General features: G+C 44.7%; 2 protein-coding genes across 6 annotated transcripts; both read left to right on the top strand.

Moving 5' to 3' along the window:
• Positions 1-494: 494 nt before the first annotated feature.
• LOC117833071 (uncharacterized) lies at positions 495-6,048 on the top strand. Of its 3 annotated transcripts, none has more exons than XM_034712462.2 (12): positions 495-673; positions 2,191-2,395; positions 2,497-2,564; positions 2,900-3,086; positions 3,183-3,247; positions 3,446-3,496; positions 3,963-4,080; positions 4,268-4,314; positions 4,393-4,419; positions 4,610-4,685; positions 4,940-5,079; positions 5,710-6,048. In XM_034712462.2, the coding sequence occupies exons 1-12, from the start codon at positions 629-631 to the stop codon at positions 5,806-5,808; spliced, it is 1,128 nt and encodes a 375-aa protein (XP_034568353.1). In that variant the 5' UTR covers positions 495-628; the 3' UTR covers positions 5,809-6,048. The 3 variants fall into 3 exon arrangements, with proteins under 3 accessions (XP_034568353.1, XP_034568345.1, XP_034568357.1); XM_034712454.2 differs by having other exon boundaries at positions 496-673; positions 2,900-3,089; XM_034712466.2 differs by having other exon boundaries at positions 499-673; positions 2,518-2,564; positions 2,900-3,089.
• Positions 6,049-6,561: 513 nt separating this feature from the next.
• On the top strand, positions 6,562-18,776 carry LOC117848787 (pathogenesis-related homeodomain protein). Of its 3 annotated transcripts, none has more exons than XM_034730326.2 (12): positions 6,562-6,876; positions 7,592-8,045; positions 8,660-8,825; positions 8,914-9,034; positions 9,575-9,690; positions 9,788-10,138; positions 10,299-10,496; positions 10,713-10,802; positions 11,128-11,178; positions 11,584-11,658; positions 17,651-17,887; positions 18,025-18,776. In XM_034730326.2, exons 2-12 carry the CDS (start codon positions 7,627-7,629, stop codon positions 18,397-18,399), a joined length of 2,199 nt encoding a protein of 732 aa, XP_034586217.1. In that variant the 5' UTR covers positions 6,562-6,876; positions 7,592-7,626; the 3' UTR covers positions 18,400-18,776. The 3 variants fall into 3 exon arrangements, with proteins under 3 accessions (XP_034586217.1, XP_034586226.1, XP_034586233.1); XM_034730335.2 differs by lacking the exon at positions 6,562-6,876 and adding an exon at positions 6,981-6,999; XM_034730342.2 differs by lacking the exons at positions 6,562-6,876; positions 8,660-8,825 and having other exon boundaries at positions 7,882-8,045.
• Positions 18,777-19,401: the final 625 nt, after the last annotated feature.

Here is a 19,401-nt window from a genome sequence, read left to right as displayed (position 1 = left end):
GATCCCCCCCCCCCCCCCCCCCCCCCCCCCCCCCCCTCCTAATTACGGGGCTAGTAACCTCAACTGGAGAGCTCTCCTATGAGTATGCTACTACCGAGTCTCTCCTTGCAGCTACCCGTCATTGCACATAACTGCGCTGCCGTGTTCCTTTCGTCAAGTGATCCAAACTTTGTCGTCGCCTAGCCTCAATCGAAAGGAAATCTAAATAAAAATATTTTAAAAAGAAGAAAAAGAAAACTCACTACTGGCCTATTGGGCTGCCAATGGGCCGGGCCCATGATATGCTCGGCTCGCTTTCCCCCCTCTCGCCCGCCGCCCGCTCCGCCGCCTGACGCCCGGTTTCCCGTCGCCGCGGGCACGGGTGTGCCCGCGGGTAGACTGTACCCGCGGGTGACGGGCGCGGGCACAACTTCTTAACCGTGACGGGCGGCGGGCGCGGGGACGGGTACAGGGTTTGCCCTCGCGGGCGCGGGTCCCTAAACCCTCAGCCCGTGCCCTCTCCCTCCCTCGTCCTCGCTTCTTCCGACTTTCCCCGTCTACGCGCTTACCCCCACAGCGGCCATAGCCGACGAGCGGCGGCGGCGCCGTGATCTCCCCACGAAGCTACTGGGCGCCACCAGCGGTTAGAATGGGGGAGGAAGACGAAGACCCCGACTGGCTCACCGCGTTTCAGGTACCATCCTGCTTTGGAGTATCTCTTGTACCCTCCGCGGCTAAATCTTGGAGTGGCTACTGCCGGGGACAAGAGAAATTTCTTTTTGCAAGAGGGAGCAGCTGTTCTGGATAAACTTTAGCTTTTAGTGTCGCGCAATTGTTTGTGAAGTGTGAACTTCTTGCGAATTAGGTCAGACGGTACTGAACCCAGAACCCCGATGGGTGAAAAGAGTTTTCATCCTCTGAGTGCTAAGTGCTAACCTCTTGTTTAGTCACTCATATCGTGGTCAAAATTAAATGTGCGGCTTCAGCTTCACACATCAGAAGCAAACTGGTGTCGAACTAGCATTGATCTGTGCATGCTGATAATTGGCACTTCCTGTGCCGTAAACTGTCCATGCCCTCCTCAAGAAAGTTCTTGTTCTTCCTGTTCCTCGTAGGATTGAGCTGTAGGCCGTTTCGTTTTCGAATTGATATTTGTGAGTTTGTATCAGGACAAGTCTGTATGCAGCTATGGTTGTGTTTTCTGTTAAACAGTAGCCGTCCACCTATGATAGCACCAAGCAATGTCGTGAATGGTGCTATGGTAGTTTCTATGTCACAAATTCGTGACAGTGGCTATAAGATAGTCAGCACCTTTTTCATTCCTTTTTCTCTAAAGAAATACAGTAGGATAGATCCCTATGCTAGATATATATCATATAAATACAAACAAATAAGAGGATTGTACAAGGAAAAATAAAAGGGAGAAAAACAAATGAAAGAAAACTAAAGATCTAAAAAACATTTACACAAGAGACTCCACTCAAGAAAAGAGAGAACATCTAACGCTTTCTTCTATTCCTGTGTAATTGGAGGATTTCATCCTTGAAGTTGAAGCTCCTTTTCCAGATATAAAAATTTCGTTGTCGTCCTTCAAAGATTAATCGATTTCTTTGCTTCCAAATACGCCAAGCTGCATTTGTGACAATTTCCATGAAGTAGGGTTGGTGAATTATTTTTCCCTTTGACCATCATGTTGAGGAAATTTAGCTTTGTGTCCCAAATTATTACAGTGTAGTTCCAGCATATAATACTGAAGCTACGAATTGAGGTTGAATTCTCCAATATCCATTTTAAAAAAACTTCACTATTTGCGCTGCACAATATTGTATATTTGTATCCCCTTCTAAGCAAATTTCTTGTATTGAGTCTGTCAATACTGAGAAGCCACATGAAAACCTTGAGCTTGTTTTAGCAATTTGATTTCCAGATCCACAGTGTAGGTCTATGGAGGTTGGTGAATGTTTTTGTAAGGGGAGCTTGTAGAACCTTTTGGGTCAATAAATGTCAGAACTCCATCAGTAGTGCCAAATGTCATTCTCGCCATTCTTAGTACCTTGTTCTTGCAGTATTCATTGGCTACTCTTACTTCTGTCTTTACATTAGCTTTCCAAATTTTTTTTGTTCCAAAATCATCTCTTCGTATAAGTTATTATGTAGCAATAAGCAGTTACTACATGGATTTGAATTTTTCTTTCTTCTTTTATGGTATAGGCACCAAGTACGGCGCCAGTGATGCTTTCTTCTGGGTCTGATGCTTCTCCTGAAGCTAGTCCTACCAGGACCACTTCATCTAGAGAACAAGGAAATGGAGAAAAGCAGGCTAGTTCAGATCATGCAGGTGATAGAGAAGACCCTGCACAAAACAAGCGCAAGACTCTGACATTTGCTAGAAGAAAAACTCTTAGTAGTAAAAAAGGTAGATCTGGTTGACCTGTTTACTTAGTGCAATAAAATTATGAAGTAGCGAGTGCTTCTCATTAAAATTATAATCCAGTTGTTCCACATATTTGCTTATAGATTCTTTTGGCAAACATGCAGAAGGACCAACCACAGATGAAAAACGAGATGTCACTACTAGGCGCTCGGTATGGATTTAGATGTTTGAATTCCCTAGCTTCAATTCATGTTATATTGCTATCCAGGCTGGTATTCTTTTGATCTGCAGATTGTACTAGTAAGATTTGCCATCGATACAGTTGAGCATGCACCTTTTTCGTGCACAGATTATCAGTTCCGGTTCCTTTGTGGCAACTATTAGTTTGGACCTTATCTTTGGAATATTCAATTTTTATGGTGTTACTAGTGATCAGATATTGCAACTCTTATGTTTAATTTAACTTCATACAAGTTTACAACATACTAGGTGCAGACACTAGTGCTGTAGTTTTGCAATTAATTGTTGTACCTATTCTTTTTATAGACTCCAAAGAAGGATGTGTTTACACTTTCATCTGGTTCTGATGCTTCCCCTGGAAACAGCCCTTCAAGGGCTGGTGATGCTAATCATGAAGAGGACTCACATAGCACTCCCAGGAGAAAAGGGGTTCAAGAAACTAAGCATAAAAAACCAAAGGTTGTGGGAGCAAAATCTGATCCAGACCAAATAGGTGGTAAGACATTTTAGTGTGGCTGCCATTTTAGTTACCAGCTTAAAAGTCAGATTTATGAATAACATGTACTTACTGTTTCATGGTCCAACATAGACGCATTGGAACATCAAGAGGGAGTTGCTGAGGATGAAATGCAAGATAAACTTACAGGAAACTCTGTAAGATGTCTTACTCACCCCTCTCTACTTTATGCATTTTCACCCCCGTGATATTTTGGATGATAAACTTGAGGGGCGTTTACCAAAGAAAAAAGAATAGAAGGGAAAAAAACAGCTTGTACCTTTCTGTGTGATTATTTCAAATTATGTTTCTGCAGCCTTTTGATTGAGTATATGTTTCTTTTTCTAAAATGCCAGGTCTCCCAGAGGTTACCATTAATGTTTCCCGATAAAGTTCAACGTTCAAAGGTATGATCAACTCTTGCAGGAATTAGTGCTCCGTGCCTCTGCCTATGTGAACACTGCTCATTAAAAAAATTATGCTTGCAACCAAATGCTTTCAACAAGCCTGTTGTCCTCCCCCACCCCTCTTCTGTTTTCTTCATGGAAAAAATGTCTGCTTAGCAAAAATAAATTTTTAATCAACGGAAGTACAGTCAGGAGATTTGACATGGGTACTGTTTTTTACGATACTGTGTGTGTCCAATCATAGCAAATAATGACTTAAGAACAAGAGCATGGGTTAGTTTAAAATTTCTGAATTGTATACATGTGACTATGTTGTAAAGCTGAACTATCGGCAATTGGACTTCTGGAAAATAACTTAGTGAAGCTATTACCTGGAAACTCCCAACTATATTATCCAACAATTTATTTTATTAATATCTACTTTAGTTAATAATCCTTTGTTCTGTGTATTTGATTGTTTTTCTAGGCATTGATTGAATGTGATGGTGACTCGATAGATTTGAGTGGAGATATTGGTGCTGTTGGGAGGATAGTAGTTTCAAACGGTCCTACTGGAAGTCAGGATTTGTTATTGGATCTGAAAGGTACCATCAAGTAACTTTCACATTAGATACTTCATTGGCTTTCCGAATTCTAATCTATGGTAGGAAATCCCAGGCAAGATATCTGTACTAAAGCTCAGCTAAAGCATTTGAAAACCAGCTCTGTTTTGTCTTGATACATGCATATTCCAAGAGTTAGCTTATTATTTCTTCTTTCATACTGAAACAGGAACGATATACAAAACAACCATAGTTCCATCCAGGACATTTTGTGTTGTAAGTTATATCTGAAACTCAAGTACAATTTTATTATTAGGAGTTAGGCTTTAATCCTTGGTGCATTTCCTCTTTCAGGTGAGTGTGGGACAATCAGAAGCAAAGGTTCGTAAACCATTAAATAAATTTATAAGCATATTAGTGTTATCCACCATATCAGTTTACACGTCATAAATTCGAGTGTCTAATGTGCAATCTCCAACTATACATTTTTTTTATGTATTCCATTTTTCTATGTCACTTTTATTCCAAGGCAACTGTTTATCATAATGCATCCCCTGTTTTTCCTGTGCAGATAGAGGCTATAATGAATGACTTCATTCAACTGGAACCACCGTCCAATTTATTTGAATCGGAGACTATGATGGAAGGTTAGCATAATTATAGACTTTAGATCAGAGCATCTTTGATGTACAAAGCTGCCATGCAAGTTAATATGGCATGCTTCTATCATTCTTTGATTGAGCTATTTAAAGGTGCTTCCGCATTTGGGTGCAGCTTTAGTGTTAGTGTGCGCCTGTGAGGAAAAAACAATCTGCATGAAGTTATGGACCCATTGTTTCTATGGTGACAGCCTGTATTTCAATTTTTCTTCTCTAACATTATGGATCTATCTTCTGTATAGGTACCCTTGATGGATTCACATTTGATTCAGATGAGGAGGGTGATAAGCTTCCTGAATCACAGGCCTATCAAAATGATCCGAATAATGAAGATGATGGTCAACCTAAGGCGAAAACCAAAAGAAAAGCTGAGAAACAAGTGGTACGTTTTCCTGCCTCCACTTTAGTTGATAACTAACTTGTTATAACCCAATTATGTGAGCATTCGAGGAAAAAAATAACCTAATTATCTGTAGCTAGTTTCTGGGATTTTGTTATGTACAGAAGATGTCCATTAAAGTGTTCCAGACTTGTAGTGATTGGGAATTCTGAATTAGAGGTGTTTAGTTCCAGACTGCAATTTTACGAGGGGCATTTGAAGGTTTAATTATTAACATGCTTGTGCACTTGTGCATATCTTGTTATCATGTCCTTTGCACTGCTGCTTTACGGGTTATTATCATGAAATTGCACAAGCCTTTAGCAATTAGCACTGGCCTTCCTGTTTCCTTAGGCTTCCTTGCTGTTCAAATGTTCAATGAAGTAGTAATTTCACAGAATCATTACCAAAGATGTAGAGAACGTGCTACCAACAAGTTTGCGATGAATCTGGTAGGGAAAGATGGCATTGACTCCAGGTTTTGCTTGTGTATATCTTCTTTAGTGCTAGTGTGCTGCTATTCTCAGGGATTACCAATTATGGAAGTATGAAACCTTCTTTACAATTAATAGTTCGCATCTCGACATCAAAGTGCTCCTGATGGAAGCCCTAACCGATTCCTGTGACATGCAGGGGAAGGCACCGAAGAAGGCAAAGGTTGCAGGGAAGGCCCCTAAAAAGGGCGCAAGGAAAACCCAACCTGCGAAGAGAACTAGGAAAGCGAAGAAATGATGCACGTCTATTTGTTTGGCTGTTGAGGACTTGAGATAGCTGGCGGCTGATAATTCACTCTGAACAGACATCTATTGTTAAGCCCATATGTGATCTGTGTTCATCGGTGTAACATCATGCAGTGATTGTTTTATAGAGGAAATATGTAAAATTGCAAAGACGATACTGTGTTACATTGTTCTACTCTAGGAGCTTTGTGTCCTCATTTCCACGTAGTGTTTATCAACTTGTTTTTGAGAAGGTGTAGCCTGTACAACTAATCCAAATTCCTGAGTTTTTCGGTAAAAAAGAAAAAGCCAGGCCGGGTCCGGGCAGTTTGTTTTTAATTTAAATAAATGTTTCATTCAAAATTTAGGGGCAGAATTTCAAATGGCCATTTCCCAATTGGTTACTGCTGTGAATGGCACGAAGGATCCCAAGTTCATCGGTGTCCGAGCTCGCTAAAAGTTGGGCGACTTCACTGCAAACTTCCCTTGATTTGGTTGATTTTACTTCAAATTACCAACGATTTCACCATCAAAGGAAAATAAATGCTTTTTTAGAAAAATGTAATAATAATAATAATTCGAATCCATCCTTGCCTGCCATTGACTGACGAGTGACGGAGCAATAATTGTCGCAGCATCCAAGGTTGCCCCGGCCGTCCGATCGCCCGCTCCCGACCATCCCGCCCGTCCGTCCTCTGCCCCGGGCGTCAACGGCCGGGGCGCAGAGAAACTGAGGCGACGCGTCATTCCTGCCGGGCTGCCCCCCCTCCCCTCCCCGCCTCCTCCGTTTCCGTGTCCTCTTCAATTCGCTCGCAGCAGCAGCGACGCCGCCTCCGCCTCCGCCTTCCCGTTCACACCGCCGCTCCGCTCTCCTTCCCCCACAAGCAACCGCCGCCGCCATGCCCTAGCGCCGTCTCCTCCGCCCCGAGCTCCGTCGGCTGCCTCCGGCCTCCAGCGCCCGCCGTGGCCGGCCGCGCTCCCCGCATCTGAGCGGGCGGGCGGGTGGGCCGGTGTGGTCGGCGCGCCCCGCGTCCTCGGGCTAGTCGCCGTCTGCGGCTCCGTCGCCGGTGCCATTGTACTTGTACGTCGCGGCCCGAGCCTACGCTGTCTGAAACCCCATTTCGCCTCCACTCCCCCGCCTCTCTCCCCCTCTGCTCTGCAATTTGGTTTGCTGGTTAGCGTTTCTGAAGAGGGGGTCGATTAGGTAGGTTTCGTCTGGTTCGCTTCTGTGCTGTAGAGTCCGGATCTACTGCCTCGAATGGATTTGGAGTTAGAGATGTTTCTTCTCCATACAGTCTGACCCCATTTCGACTGTCAGCTTGGAACAACCAACTTGAAATTGCCAATACTCTGTGCTTCAGACTGTCCAATTGGGTTTGGTATGTGCAAAACGTACTGCGCTCACCTGTCCACCTTGTGGCAGCTATTTGCACACACGGTTGGGGAGAAGTAATACAGTGCATCATCTGAAACCATAGTGTATTATGTTCATGTCAATGTTTTTTTAATATGTTCCTGCGAACACCTATATAGATTAGTGCCGGTTTTTTATTTTATTTTGTTGAACCTGGCCAACCAACAAGCGCTTTATGTAGATGTGTCTGGTTTGGCAACCTTTCTTAGATGGCATGCCTAAGAAAAATAGGTAGTTGAGATCACCATAGCTTTGTGCTAAATAATGACATGCTATAGCAATCTGCTTATCATGCTATGTTGCTGTTACTTTTAAATTAAAATTTTCCTGTTGCTTCTTACCATGCCTATCTCGTATTTGACATATCTTTTTATTGTATTAGGTCTTCGTCCCCTTTGATAATCACCATCACTAGTTATGCGTTCTTCAGAAAATAAAACGGTGTGCTCCAACTCAGGGAGATCATCAAAAAGGAGGAAAGAGACCTCTTCGGAGTTGGTTCCTGTATCAAACAGGCCAAGTCGACGTAATGCTTCCCGCCAATGTAAACATGATTCTCCTCTGAAGAGGTCACCAAGGAAAGTTAGGAATGCTACTTTGGCAAAAAGCATAAAGAATAAATATCATTGTAGTCCTCTGAAACGTCGGAGGGGTTCAGATTCTGTTGCTGGGAAAGTTGTAACAGGATTAGTTGCGAGGAGGAGGAAGAAAAGAAAGCGGCAAAATACTGATGAAGCAACTCGCTTGGAACGAAGAGCGAGATATTTTCTAATCAAGATAAAATTGGAGCAGAACTTACTAGATGCTTACTCTGGAGATGGATGGAATGGGCAAAGGTGCACACTGCGCTCTAACTGCTGTGACCTATTGGTGAAAGAAGATTTTCAGATCTATGTATACAACTAGAGTAAATGCATTTTTCATTTAAAACAGGAACCTCAATAATGTTATCATGTTTGAATAGACATTTAAGGCTTGAAGCCAACAAGATGCCAATTTGTTTTGGAACTAATATATATGGGATTTATTACCACCCAAGAAGAATAGCTGCACGTGGACAATACGACAACAACGTGCTTTAAGCAATTAAAATTTCTTAATTATAGTAAGATCACAAGTTCACTTGCTTCTGGCATTTTGAAGTCTAGGAATAATACTGATCTGTCTTAATTTGTTGGAAGTAGACTTTTGGACTTATGTGATTGAATTCTGTTTCACAAGATCAGTGCAGTACCTTTTGTTGGCATGGGCTAGCGAAAGTACTCCAACCCCCCCACCCCTCCCACCGCCCTGTCTATTATTTGGATAGAATCATGTTAACTGGTCATATTACTGTCCTTAAATCAGCCCCACCACATTACTTTCCTTGCTCAGTTGCTTTTATGTGTTAGTACAGCAAAATAGGTATGATAGTAAATAGTACGCTGATTAAGTGCACCTTTCCAATCAGCCGAGAGAAAATAAAACCAGAGAAGGAACTGCAGCGTGCCAAGAAGCAGATCATAAAATGCAAAATTGCTATACGTGATGTTATTCGCCAACTTGATGTGTGTAATTCCACTGGGAGCTTTGATGACCCAGTGATGCCTCCAGCTGAGTGTACTGATCCTGAACATGTACGTATAGCATCAAGTGAACATCAAATGCTCTATTTCCTCAGGATCTCTCTTTCAACTGACGAATTGTCAATATTTGTTTTGCTAGATCATGTGTTCAACATGCAAGTCTCATGAATCATTTCCCAACAATAAAATTATCTTCTGTGAAGGGGCCTGCAAAAGGACATATCATGAGAAATGTTTGGAACCTCCTTTAGAAAAAAGTGGTAATAATTTCTATTTTTCCTTCCGAATATGCGGTCCCGTACTTGTTTACATGCCTTTCATGCTGTTTTATGCACTCAGTGTGATAAAATAGTTACACATTTATGGCAAAACAGTGTCTATTTTGTTTGCTGACAGGGAAAATTTAGAAGGTTAAGTTTTCCATTTTAAACCCAGTTGATGGGTAACCGTTTTGCTCAGACACATCAAAATAAACGAGCCATTCTATTCACACAGCTTTTTTACTTTGTGCATGAGAGGATGTGTACCTAAAATCTTGTTCACCTTCCTCAGGATAAAATCAAAAAGTGATGTAATTTAATGCTTGGTCATATAATCTAGGTTGCAATGACATGCATAAAAAGTACAGATGCTGTTCTGATGGTATTGTACTTCAGTACTTTTTTGTGTTGCCTGCAGCCTGCTGTAGTTTTTGCTCCTCATCGGAAATACACAGAGACCTGTTAGTTTATTTTTACTCAGATATTGCGTTACTAATTATTTTACCATTAATATGTATATCTGTCTTGTGCTTTTCTCAGCTCTTCCAACAAGTAGCCATGGTTGGCTTTGCAAATTCTGTTTGTGCAAGGTGAAAATTTTAGAAGCTATTAATGCACATCTAGGAACAAATTTTACAGTGAAGTGCCATTTTGAAGTGAGTCTTTAACATTTCTGCACCTATGCTATGATCATTTTACTCTAGCAATTCTATCCTATTTCTGTCAATTGTCAACTCTACTTGCTTTCTATAGGATGTTTTCAAGGAAGCAACGGAACAAATAGACTCTGAGGATGCACTAGATGAAGATTGGCTTTCTGAGTATTCAGGTGATGAGGACTATGATCCTGAAGAAAATGAGGCCAGCAGCAGCTGCATGAACAGTGGGGAAGAAATTATGTCTGATGATTCCAATGGTTCAGGAAGTCCACTTTATTCACCAAATGATGATATTCCGGACTTCATATCAGCAGACTTCAATGACGTTGAAGGGTTATGTCATGCCAATTTAGACTTAGGCATAGACTCTGGTGAAGATGATGGTGCACAGATCCTTACCTACCAAAGGCCAAGAAGAGATGTTGATTATAGAAGACTTAATGAGGTATGTTTCACCAGTAAAATTATTGCTACCAGTTCTGCAATTTAAAACATTTTTCTTAGAAATATTATGTACAAGTTGAACCTTCACAAAGTAAATGTTGATTTGCGGCAATAAGTTAGCCCAACGGGCTGGAATGTTGATTACCTTTCACCCTGCATAGGAAATGTTTGGAAAAATAATTGAGAATGAAGAACAGAGTGAGGATGAAGATTGGGGTCATGACAGAAGAAAGAAAAGAAGAACACGTGCAGCCAGTGTACAGGATAATTCTGTTGATGGTTTCTCGAATGTTATATCTGATGAAAAGACTGAGAAGAAGGGGAGAAAACTCTTCAGGATTCCTCCCACGGCAGTCGAGGTATATGAAAGTTTTAATGACCTTTATAAATTGATAGACCTCTTTATATATGCATATTATGATTCGCATTTGTATATGCTGTGATACAAGGCAAACTCATGGCTGTAATTGGAGTTAAAACTAGCTTATTATGCTTGCTACTGTGGAACTGTCATTTTTGTCCTGTTCACGCTTGTGTGTCATTAATATCATCTGTCCTTCACCTTCCTAAATTAGGTGCTTCGCAAATCTTTTGCTGAAAATGAGCTCCCACCCCGAGATGTCAAAGAAAATCTCTCAAGAGAATTGGACATTTCTTTCGAAAAGGTACGTAGGATTTGATCAGATCAATTTTGACAGCTCTGTGTTCTTTATTACTCTTATGTGTTTATTGATTTATTCACCTGAAAGTTGCTTTCTGCTGTTCAAATACCCTGTGTTACCAGATTATGTTCCACTCTTTTGTTATAGTAATGCTATAAATACCATTCATAATTAAAGTCAGATACTCTAGTCCATATCACAGTTGTCACTCTTTTAATTTAACAATATGTGTTGGGCAGAGCATCTAAGAAGTATAGAATGATTATCAACTTGCTTTTTCTGAAAATGTCTCCAGCGTCAGTAACCAATGTCTGCCATCCATTTGCAGATTGATAAATGGTTCAAAAATACGCGGTGTGCTGCTCTCAGAGATCGTAAGGCATGGATTTCTGTCTCATGGTTATTCATAAGATCATTGAATAAATAGTATTTCCTTGCATTCTGCGTTGTCTTTGATTTTTGTTTTTTCCCCGCTCTATAACTTCTGTTTTCTCTGTGCAAGCATTTGCTGCGAGGCCCATAATCGAAGCCTGAAAAATAATGATGTCAATGCGTTTGTTCCAGTGAATCTGTGATTTTTATAAGTGTACAAGTTATTTTATACAGAATCAGTTGTTGGCAAGAACTAAACTGCACTATAAGTGTTATATGTTCTTCTATTCCATGTGCTTTGATTCCATTTGTAAATTTATTGAAGGATACACAAAACCAACTTCTAGTTTTTTGTTCTGTATATCTTGTTGTTATGTACTCAAATATTGTTAACAGTAGTGCCATCTTTCAGGCTGAAGGGAACAGTCATAATCCCGCTCCCAGCAAAAGCTCAAGAAGTAAAGGAAAAGCTGGAATCTCAGGCAAGGTTGATTCCGCAGACAATTCATACCTTTCTTTTCCAATGTCTGAAATACACATTTACTAGCAAATGTGGAGAAGAGTTTGATTCTCAGTTGTACGAAAGTAATCATGTTGATTCTGGCAGTTATAATAATGCCATGGCCTAAAAGATTTATAGCCATAGTGCTTATTCGATACTTGATTCTTTGAATTTTGTAAGTCCACAGTCACCTTTGCAGATTAGTTCATTTGTAGGTAACATTATACTCCCTCCATCTATGTTTATAAGGCATGGTATTACTTAGCACGGTCTTCCAAATAACACTTTGACCATTTATTTATCTTATCTTATATTGTTTACGGTTAATCATTGTAGAGTATATTTGATTATGAATCCAACCGTATAAAATTTACATTATAAAAATAAAAAATTAATAGTCAAATTGTTGGTCAAAGATTGCAAAGTTTGAATCTTGATATGCGTGTGTGCCCTATAAATAAAAACGGAGGGATCGTATTTTCAGTCTAAAGGGGATTATATTTTCAGTCTTAAATTCTTCTATTATGCTGAATATTTTAGTTGCATGTGTAAATTTATTGAAGGATAAATAGTGCCAGGTGTTAGATATGTATGTGCTATGTGCGTGTATGGGCCTGGTGTGTACCACGCCAAGGCCCAGGCTGGCTCCCTGCTGTGCCTAGATAGATTAGGATAGGTAGGTTATCCTTTGATTGATTATGATTCTATAAACCTCTCCCAAGGGCTGCCTATATATTTGTACACCTTGTATACCCTAATCAATCTATTATTCCACGCAATCTCTATTGCTCTCATGGTATCACGAGTCCGGGTTTCTCCTGTTCTTGCTTCCGCAACCTAGTGCGCCCTAGCCGGCGTAGCTAACCCCGCACGCGTCCTTCACGCTACGCCCATGGTCGGCTCCCTGCCGCTCGCCACCACCAAGACTTCCGCCGCCAATACCAAGCGCGACGGCACGGATGCCGAGCCCACCAAACGCACTGAAAAAGAGCGCCAGACGTGCAAGTCTGCGCGTGCCGCTACCCTCACCTGCGCCGTCAAGGCTGAGGAAGAGAACGCAGCCGTTGTGCAGGAGCGCGACGCCGCTGCTGCTCGCCTCCGCGACGCCCTGGCGCGCGCCGTCGAGGAGCGCAAGGGTGCCCCGCCTGACTCTGAGAAGGACGCCGCCGCCGATGCCTCTTCCGTCTCCGATCAGGCGCCCAACGACGCCCATCAAGCCTTGCTCCTGCACGAAGCTGATGCCGTCTTGAATCTGCACGCCTAAGCCGTTGCTGTATAGGATATCCGAAGTCTCATCCCCGTTGTCCTCGACATCGCCTCCGGCAACTACACACGGTGGCGCGAGTAGTTCCTCCTCACCGTCGGCAAGTACTCCCTGCAGGACCAATGTACTTCGTGACGTGCTGCTCTGGCCTCTCTAGATTTGGGGCGCATGGACTGCGCCGTTCGGTCTTGGCTCTACGGCACCATCGCCAACGACCTCGTCAACATCGTCATGGAGCGTGGCGAGCGTGGTGCCACCGCTTGTGCCACCTGGCTTGCCAGCAAGACCCAGTTTCTCGGCAACCGGGAGACACGGGCCCTCTACCTTGACGCCTAGTTCCGCAACTTTGTCCAAGGCGATCTGTCCATCACAGATTACTGCAGGCGCTTCAAGGGCATGGCGGATGCCCTCCGACCGCACCCTCATCCTCAGCATCATCCGCGGGCTCAACGAGAAGTTCGCCGCCGTTGGCCGCGACATTAGGCGCAGCCGGCCTCTCCGCACCTTCCTGGAGGCTCGCGATGGTGAATCTTGCTTCGACTCCGTCTACGGCGCTCCTCACCAGCACCAGCCTCAAGCTTCCTCCTCCTCGCACGTCCCTGGCTCCTCCCACCAATCTGCTGGTCGGACTAGCAACAATTTCGGGGGCGGCAAAGGGGGTGGCAAGGGAGGGAACTCCGGGTCCTCCAGCAGCACGGTGGCCAGCCGCGCCAGGGTGGTGGTGGCAAGGCCCCTGCCGGCCACAACTCCAAAGCCCATGCTCCTGCTCCAGGCACGGCACAGGAGGTCGGCAGCCCCTAGCCCTCCTTCTGGAACCCGTGGACGGGTACAATCCAGATGTACCCAGGTCCACGGCAGCAGCCCCCCTCTAGCCCGTCGCACCTCTTTTAGCACAGCAGCAGGCCTTCCTCACTCAGCAGCAGGCGCAACAGCACGGCCTGCAGGCGCCCTACCTGGGGCAGCAGGCGCCTCAGGTTCCTCCGGGTATCTACAACCCCATGACGGACCTGCCTTCCTCCTGGGATCAGCAATCACTAGCCTCGACGTTCAGCCCCATGACGCTCCACCAACCGTAGGCAAACGACTCGTATCTCGACTCAGGTGCCACCTCCGGTATAACTTCAGACGCTGGTACTCTTTCATATTCATCTTACCCGTGGTATCCTTTTCCTTCGTCCATTGTTGTCGATGACGGCTCCTTGCTTCCCATCACAGCTACTGGCGCAGCTCACCTTCCCGGTTCATTATCTCTTAATAACGTTCTAGTTTCACCTAAGCTTATTAAGAATCTTATTTCTGTTCGCCAGTTCACCTCTGATAACAATTGTTCTGTCGAATTTGATCCCGCTAGCTGTTCTGTGAAGGCTCTGGAGTCTCGGAGGCTGATCGTCAGGTGCAATAGCTCTCGGCCGCTGTACCCCTTTCGCTTTCCTACTGCTCACGCCCTCGCCGCTGTCTCCAACCCGTCGGTGTGGCATCGCCGTCTTGGTCATCCCGGTCATAAAGTTTTGTCCAAAGTTGCTTCTGCAGTTCATTTTCGTAATAAAGACCTCAGTCCCATTTGTCATGCGTGCCAGTTGGAGCGTCATACTCGTTTGCCTTTTCAGTCATCAGCATCTCAAGGGTCTAGCAATTTTGATCTCATACACTGATTTGTGGACGTCTCCTGTTCTTAGTGTGTCTGGATACAACTACTATTTGCTCATTCTTGATGACTGCTCTCATTACTTGTGGACGTTTCCCTTACGCCTAAAATCCGACACGTTTGGAACTTCGACTAACTTTTTCTCCTATGTGCGTACTCAATTTGGCGCCACTGTGAAAGCTGTTCAGTGCGACAACGGCCACGAGTTTGACAACTCTAGTACCCGCACTTTCTTCCTCACTCACGGCGTCCACCTGCGCATGTCCTACCCATACACCTCGTCCCAGAACGGTCGGGCTGAGCGCATGATTCGGAGCATCAGCAATGTTGTTCGCTCTCCTGTTCCAGGCTAGTATGTCCCCTTCTTATTGGGTTGAGTCACTGCATACTGCCACACATCTGCTTAACATCTTGCCTTCCAAAACACTTGGACGCCACACATGGCTTTGTTTGGCGCCCAGCCTTCCTATGATCACCTTCGTGTTTTCGGTTGCACTTGTTATCCTAATCTTTCCGCTACTGCAGCCCACAAACTTGCTCCTTGTTCCACTTTGTGCATCTTCCTTGGCTATTCTGCTCATCATAAAGGTTACCGCTGTCTTGATCTCTCCTCCAACCGAGTCATCATCTCTCAGCATGTGGTCTTCGACGAGACTTCGTTTCCCTTTTCCCAGCAGCCACTCGCCACCCACTTCTGAGGAGTTTGAGTTTTTATTGGAGCCTACTAATGTGGTGCCAGCACCTATCGGTCCAGCACCCCTTCTGTCACCTACAGGTTCACCCCCAGGCGCGCTTGCACTGCCATGTGTGGCTGTTCCTTCGCCCGGTGCCCCCGCACAGCCACGTGCGGCTTCTACTCCTTCGGTAGCCTCCACTTCGCCGCTGGGCGCTGCCCTGCAGCCGCTCGGTGTCAGCACCGGCTGCCCTCTTCGGCGCCCGGCCGGCCCTGACGATGCCCTCTGTCATCACACCTCCTGGCGTCTCTCCCAAGCCCGCTGTGCTTGGCCTCACCGGCACTGCTGGCTTGCCGGCCCTTGGCACGCTGCTCGGTGTTCTTTCAACTGCTGCTGCGGTTAGCACGTCTTCAGCCCCTGCCAGCCTTGCTGCCCAGTGGGGGCGCCCCGTCGGCTCCGGCCGGCCTCTCCAGGTCTATCCATGCTCCGATCCGGACGTCGCTCCAAGGCCCGCAAGCTTCTGCTCCGGTTCCCCTCCCTCGCGGTGCTCTTCCCGTGCGTCCTGTGACAAATCAGCATGTCATGACCACGCGCGGGAAGCTGGGATTTCGTTTCCCAACGCTGTTCCACTCCACCTCGCTATCACCGCTTCCTCGCACCTACCGGAGCGGCCTTGCTGATCTAAATTGGCGCCGGGCAATGCAGGAGGAATTTGATGCGCTCTTGGCCAACAATACGTGGGATCTCATTCCCCGTCCTGCTCGGGCCAATGTTGTGACCGGCAAATGGATCTTTAAGCACAAGTTCAAGGCATATGGTTCTCTGGAGCGCTGCAAGGCGTGTTTGGTGCTGCTAGGTTTTACCCAGCACCTAGGGATTGACTTCTCTGAGACTTTCAGTGAAGCCCGCCACCGTCCGTACAATGCTCTCCTTGGCCTTCTCGCAGCTAGCCGATTCATCAGTTGGCTGTGAAGAATGCCTTTCTTCATGGGACACTCTCAGAGGCAGTTTATTGTGCTCAGCCTACTGGTTTTGAAGATCCTGCTCTCCCTGATCACGTGTATCGGCTTAATCGATCTCTTTAAGGACTTAAGCAGGCACCCTGCGCTTGGTACAGCCATTTTGCCACACACTTGTTGCAGCTTGGTTTTGTGGAGGCGAAGACTAATACTTCTCTCTTTGTGTATCACCGTGGCGACGACACTGTCTATCTCCTCCTTTATGTGGATGACATAGTTCTCACGGTGTCCTCAACACCTCTACTTCGCTGCACTACTGATGCCTTGCAGCGGGAACTCTCCATGAAGGATCTTGGTGAGCTTCATCATTTTCTGGGTATGCATGTGCAGCGCTCTGGTGATGATCTTCTGTTGTCCCAGCGCCTGTTTATGCTGGAGATTCTGGATCGTGCTGGTATGACCGATTGCAAGCCTTGTTCCACCCCGGTTGATACTAATCCGAAGCTGTCTGCTGCTGAAGGTGCTCCTCTTGTCAATGGCACTGATTTTCGGAGTCTTGCCGGTGCTTTACAGTACCTCACCTTCACACGTCCAGACATTGCCTATGCTGTTCAGCAGGTCTGCCTCCATATGCATGACCCGCGAGAACCGCATCTTGCTGCTTTGAAGCACATTCTTCGGTATGTGCGTGGAACTCTTCACCTGGGCTTGCTTCTGCGACCATCTACTCAGTCTAATCTGCTTGTTTATTCTGATGTTGATTGGGCTGGCTGCTCGGACACCCACAAATCCACTTTAGGCTATGCCGTGTTTTTGGGTGACAATCTGATCTCCTGGTCCTCCAAGCGTCATATTGAGTCTCTCGCTCGAGTGCTGAGGCTGAGTATCGGACGGTTGCCAATGTCGTTGCCGAGGTTTCTTGGTTGCACCAACTTCTTGTTGAGCTGCATGTTCCTCTGCGCCGTACCGCCTTGATTTATTGTGATAACGTTAGCACTGTCTACATGTCTTCGAACCCCGTTCAGCATTAGCGCATCAAACATGTGGAGATTGATCTACACTTTGTTCATGAGCGCGTTGCCACCGAAGATGTCAGTGTTCTTCATGTTCCGACGAGCTCTCAGTACGCCGACATCTTCACCAAAGGCTTGCCTTCTTCGGTGTTCACGAAGTTCAGGTCCAGTCTGAACGTTCAGGCTGCGGGGGCGTGTTAGATATGTATGTGCTATGTGCGTGTATGGGAACACACCAGGCCCAGGCCAGCTCCCTGCCATGCCTAGATAGATTAGGATAGGCAGGTTATCCTATAAACCTCTTGCAAGGGTATTCCACGCAACCTCTATTGCTCTCACCAGGTTTAAATATTTCTTCCATTTTATCTTTCAGATATTATATTCAACAGAACAATTCTTTTAATGCCACTTATGTCCTGCAGACTGAAAGAAATGATCGGATTGCTACTCTCTCCAATAACTTGAGGACAAATGAAGAAAAAGCTGATATCTCAGGCATGGTTGATTCAGGAGACAATTCATGCTTTGTTCCCTTGTCTGAAATTATCAATGTGCCTACACGATTGCAACGGAATCTTGAGAAGAGGAAGATGGAATCAACTAGCAGCCCTCTGAGGCTACACAATAAAGGAGCTTCTTCTCCAACAGGCCAAGTGAAGGTAGAAACTATACACAAAGCTGATTGTGTTTATCTTGCCTAATTTGTAGACCTAATCTAGAGTGGCAGGGGCCTTGAAAAAGGATCTACTTCTGTCAGATTCATTGCATTGATTGTGTTTCCTCAACATGTTTGCAGGAGAGTACGTCACCTACAAGCAAGTCTTGTTTGCAGACAGATTTGAGCCATCCAACAAACAATGAAGTCAGTGCTGAAGAGCAAGCTGCTTCTCAGATGGATACTGATGCCTGCCCTGAAGACGAAGCTGCTTCTCAGATGGATACTGGTGCCCGCGCTGAAGAGCAAGCTGCTCCTTTGGTGGATACTGGGGCCTCGGATTATCAGCCTTTCCTGGATGTGATCGATGAGATGTGTGGACTCGAGTGTAGGCTGCAGAGGCTGAAGAAGAACATGCTGTCATTAGGAGCAGAGGGGTGCGCTAATGGTGGGAGTGACATGAAAAACCAAGCTGTGGTGCTCGTGCCATCTGCCGAGCTCAAGGAAAAAGCGTAGCATGCCGCTTTTATCTGGGCATTGCCCATAGGTTTTATATAGCAAATAACTGTATAGAGAACCAAGAAAAAAAGAAACAAAAAACAGACAAGTGCCGGCTTACATAACATACTGTCAGGCCAGGGTGTCAGGTAGTTCTCCTGGGGCCTCGACATTACCAACAGGCGTCAGGTAGTCTAAACATACTTTGGTGTCTTGGAAGTTTATATGTTATAGACCAGAGTTGGGATTATTAATTAGCATAGCTGTAGCATCCGAATCTAAATCTGGAGTGTGAACCTAGATTAGGGTTATGCTTAACTAGTGATGGTTGTACCAGGCACATTGATCTCAACTAGTCATTTGATTTTATTTTAAAGAAAAGAACTTAGCATGCATGATTCTCCTGTGGGCTGCCGCGTAACAAATGTGATGTACAAATTTGTTCTTTTATTACTGCTGTTAAAATCTAAGGCTCCGTGGCTGCTGTTGTTTCGCTGTTAGAATCTGCGCCTTCCATTTGCTGGTTATACAAACCAATGATACGTCATGTCAGTTTAATTTAAAAACACGCAGAAATAACCAGAATACAATAAAAATGCGTGACCACTTGTTCATGTATCAGGAAATGAATCCTGTTTGATGTTGCCATACCATCAGTGTTTGGATCCATAAAAAATTATTTTTTAGTCGGATGTTTAAATACCAATTAGAAGAATTAAACGTGAACTAACTATAAAACTAATTGCATAAGTTGTGGCTAATTCGCGAGACGAATCTATTAAGCCTAATTAATCCATGATTAGCACATATTTACTGTAGCATCACATAGTAAAATCATGAACTAATTAGGCTTAATAGATTCATCTCGCGAATTAACTTTCATTTATGCAATTGGTTTTATAATTAATCTATATTTAGTACTCATAATTAGTATATAAACATTTGATATGATAGGGACTAAACTTTAGTCCTCGAACCGTACACCCCCTCACCCTGAGGCCAAACAGCCCTAGAAAAGAG

This window comes from Setaria viridis, chromosome 1 (assembly GCF_005286985.2).
Source record: "Setaria viridis chromosome 1, Setaria_viridis_v4.0, whole genome shotgun sequence".
NCBI classification, from domain to species: Eukaryota; Viridiplantae; Streptophyta; class Magnoliopsida; order Poales; family Poaceae; genus Setaria; species Setaria viridis.
This window is presented reverse-complemented; position numbering and strand designations above follow the sequence as displayed.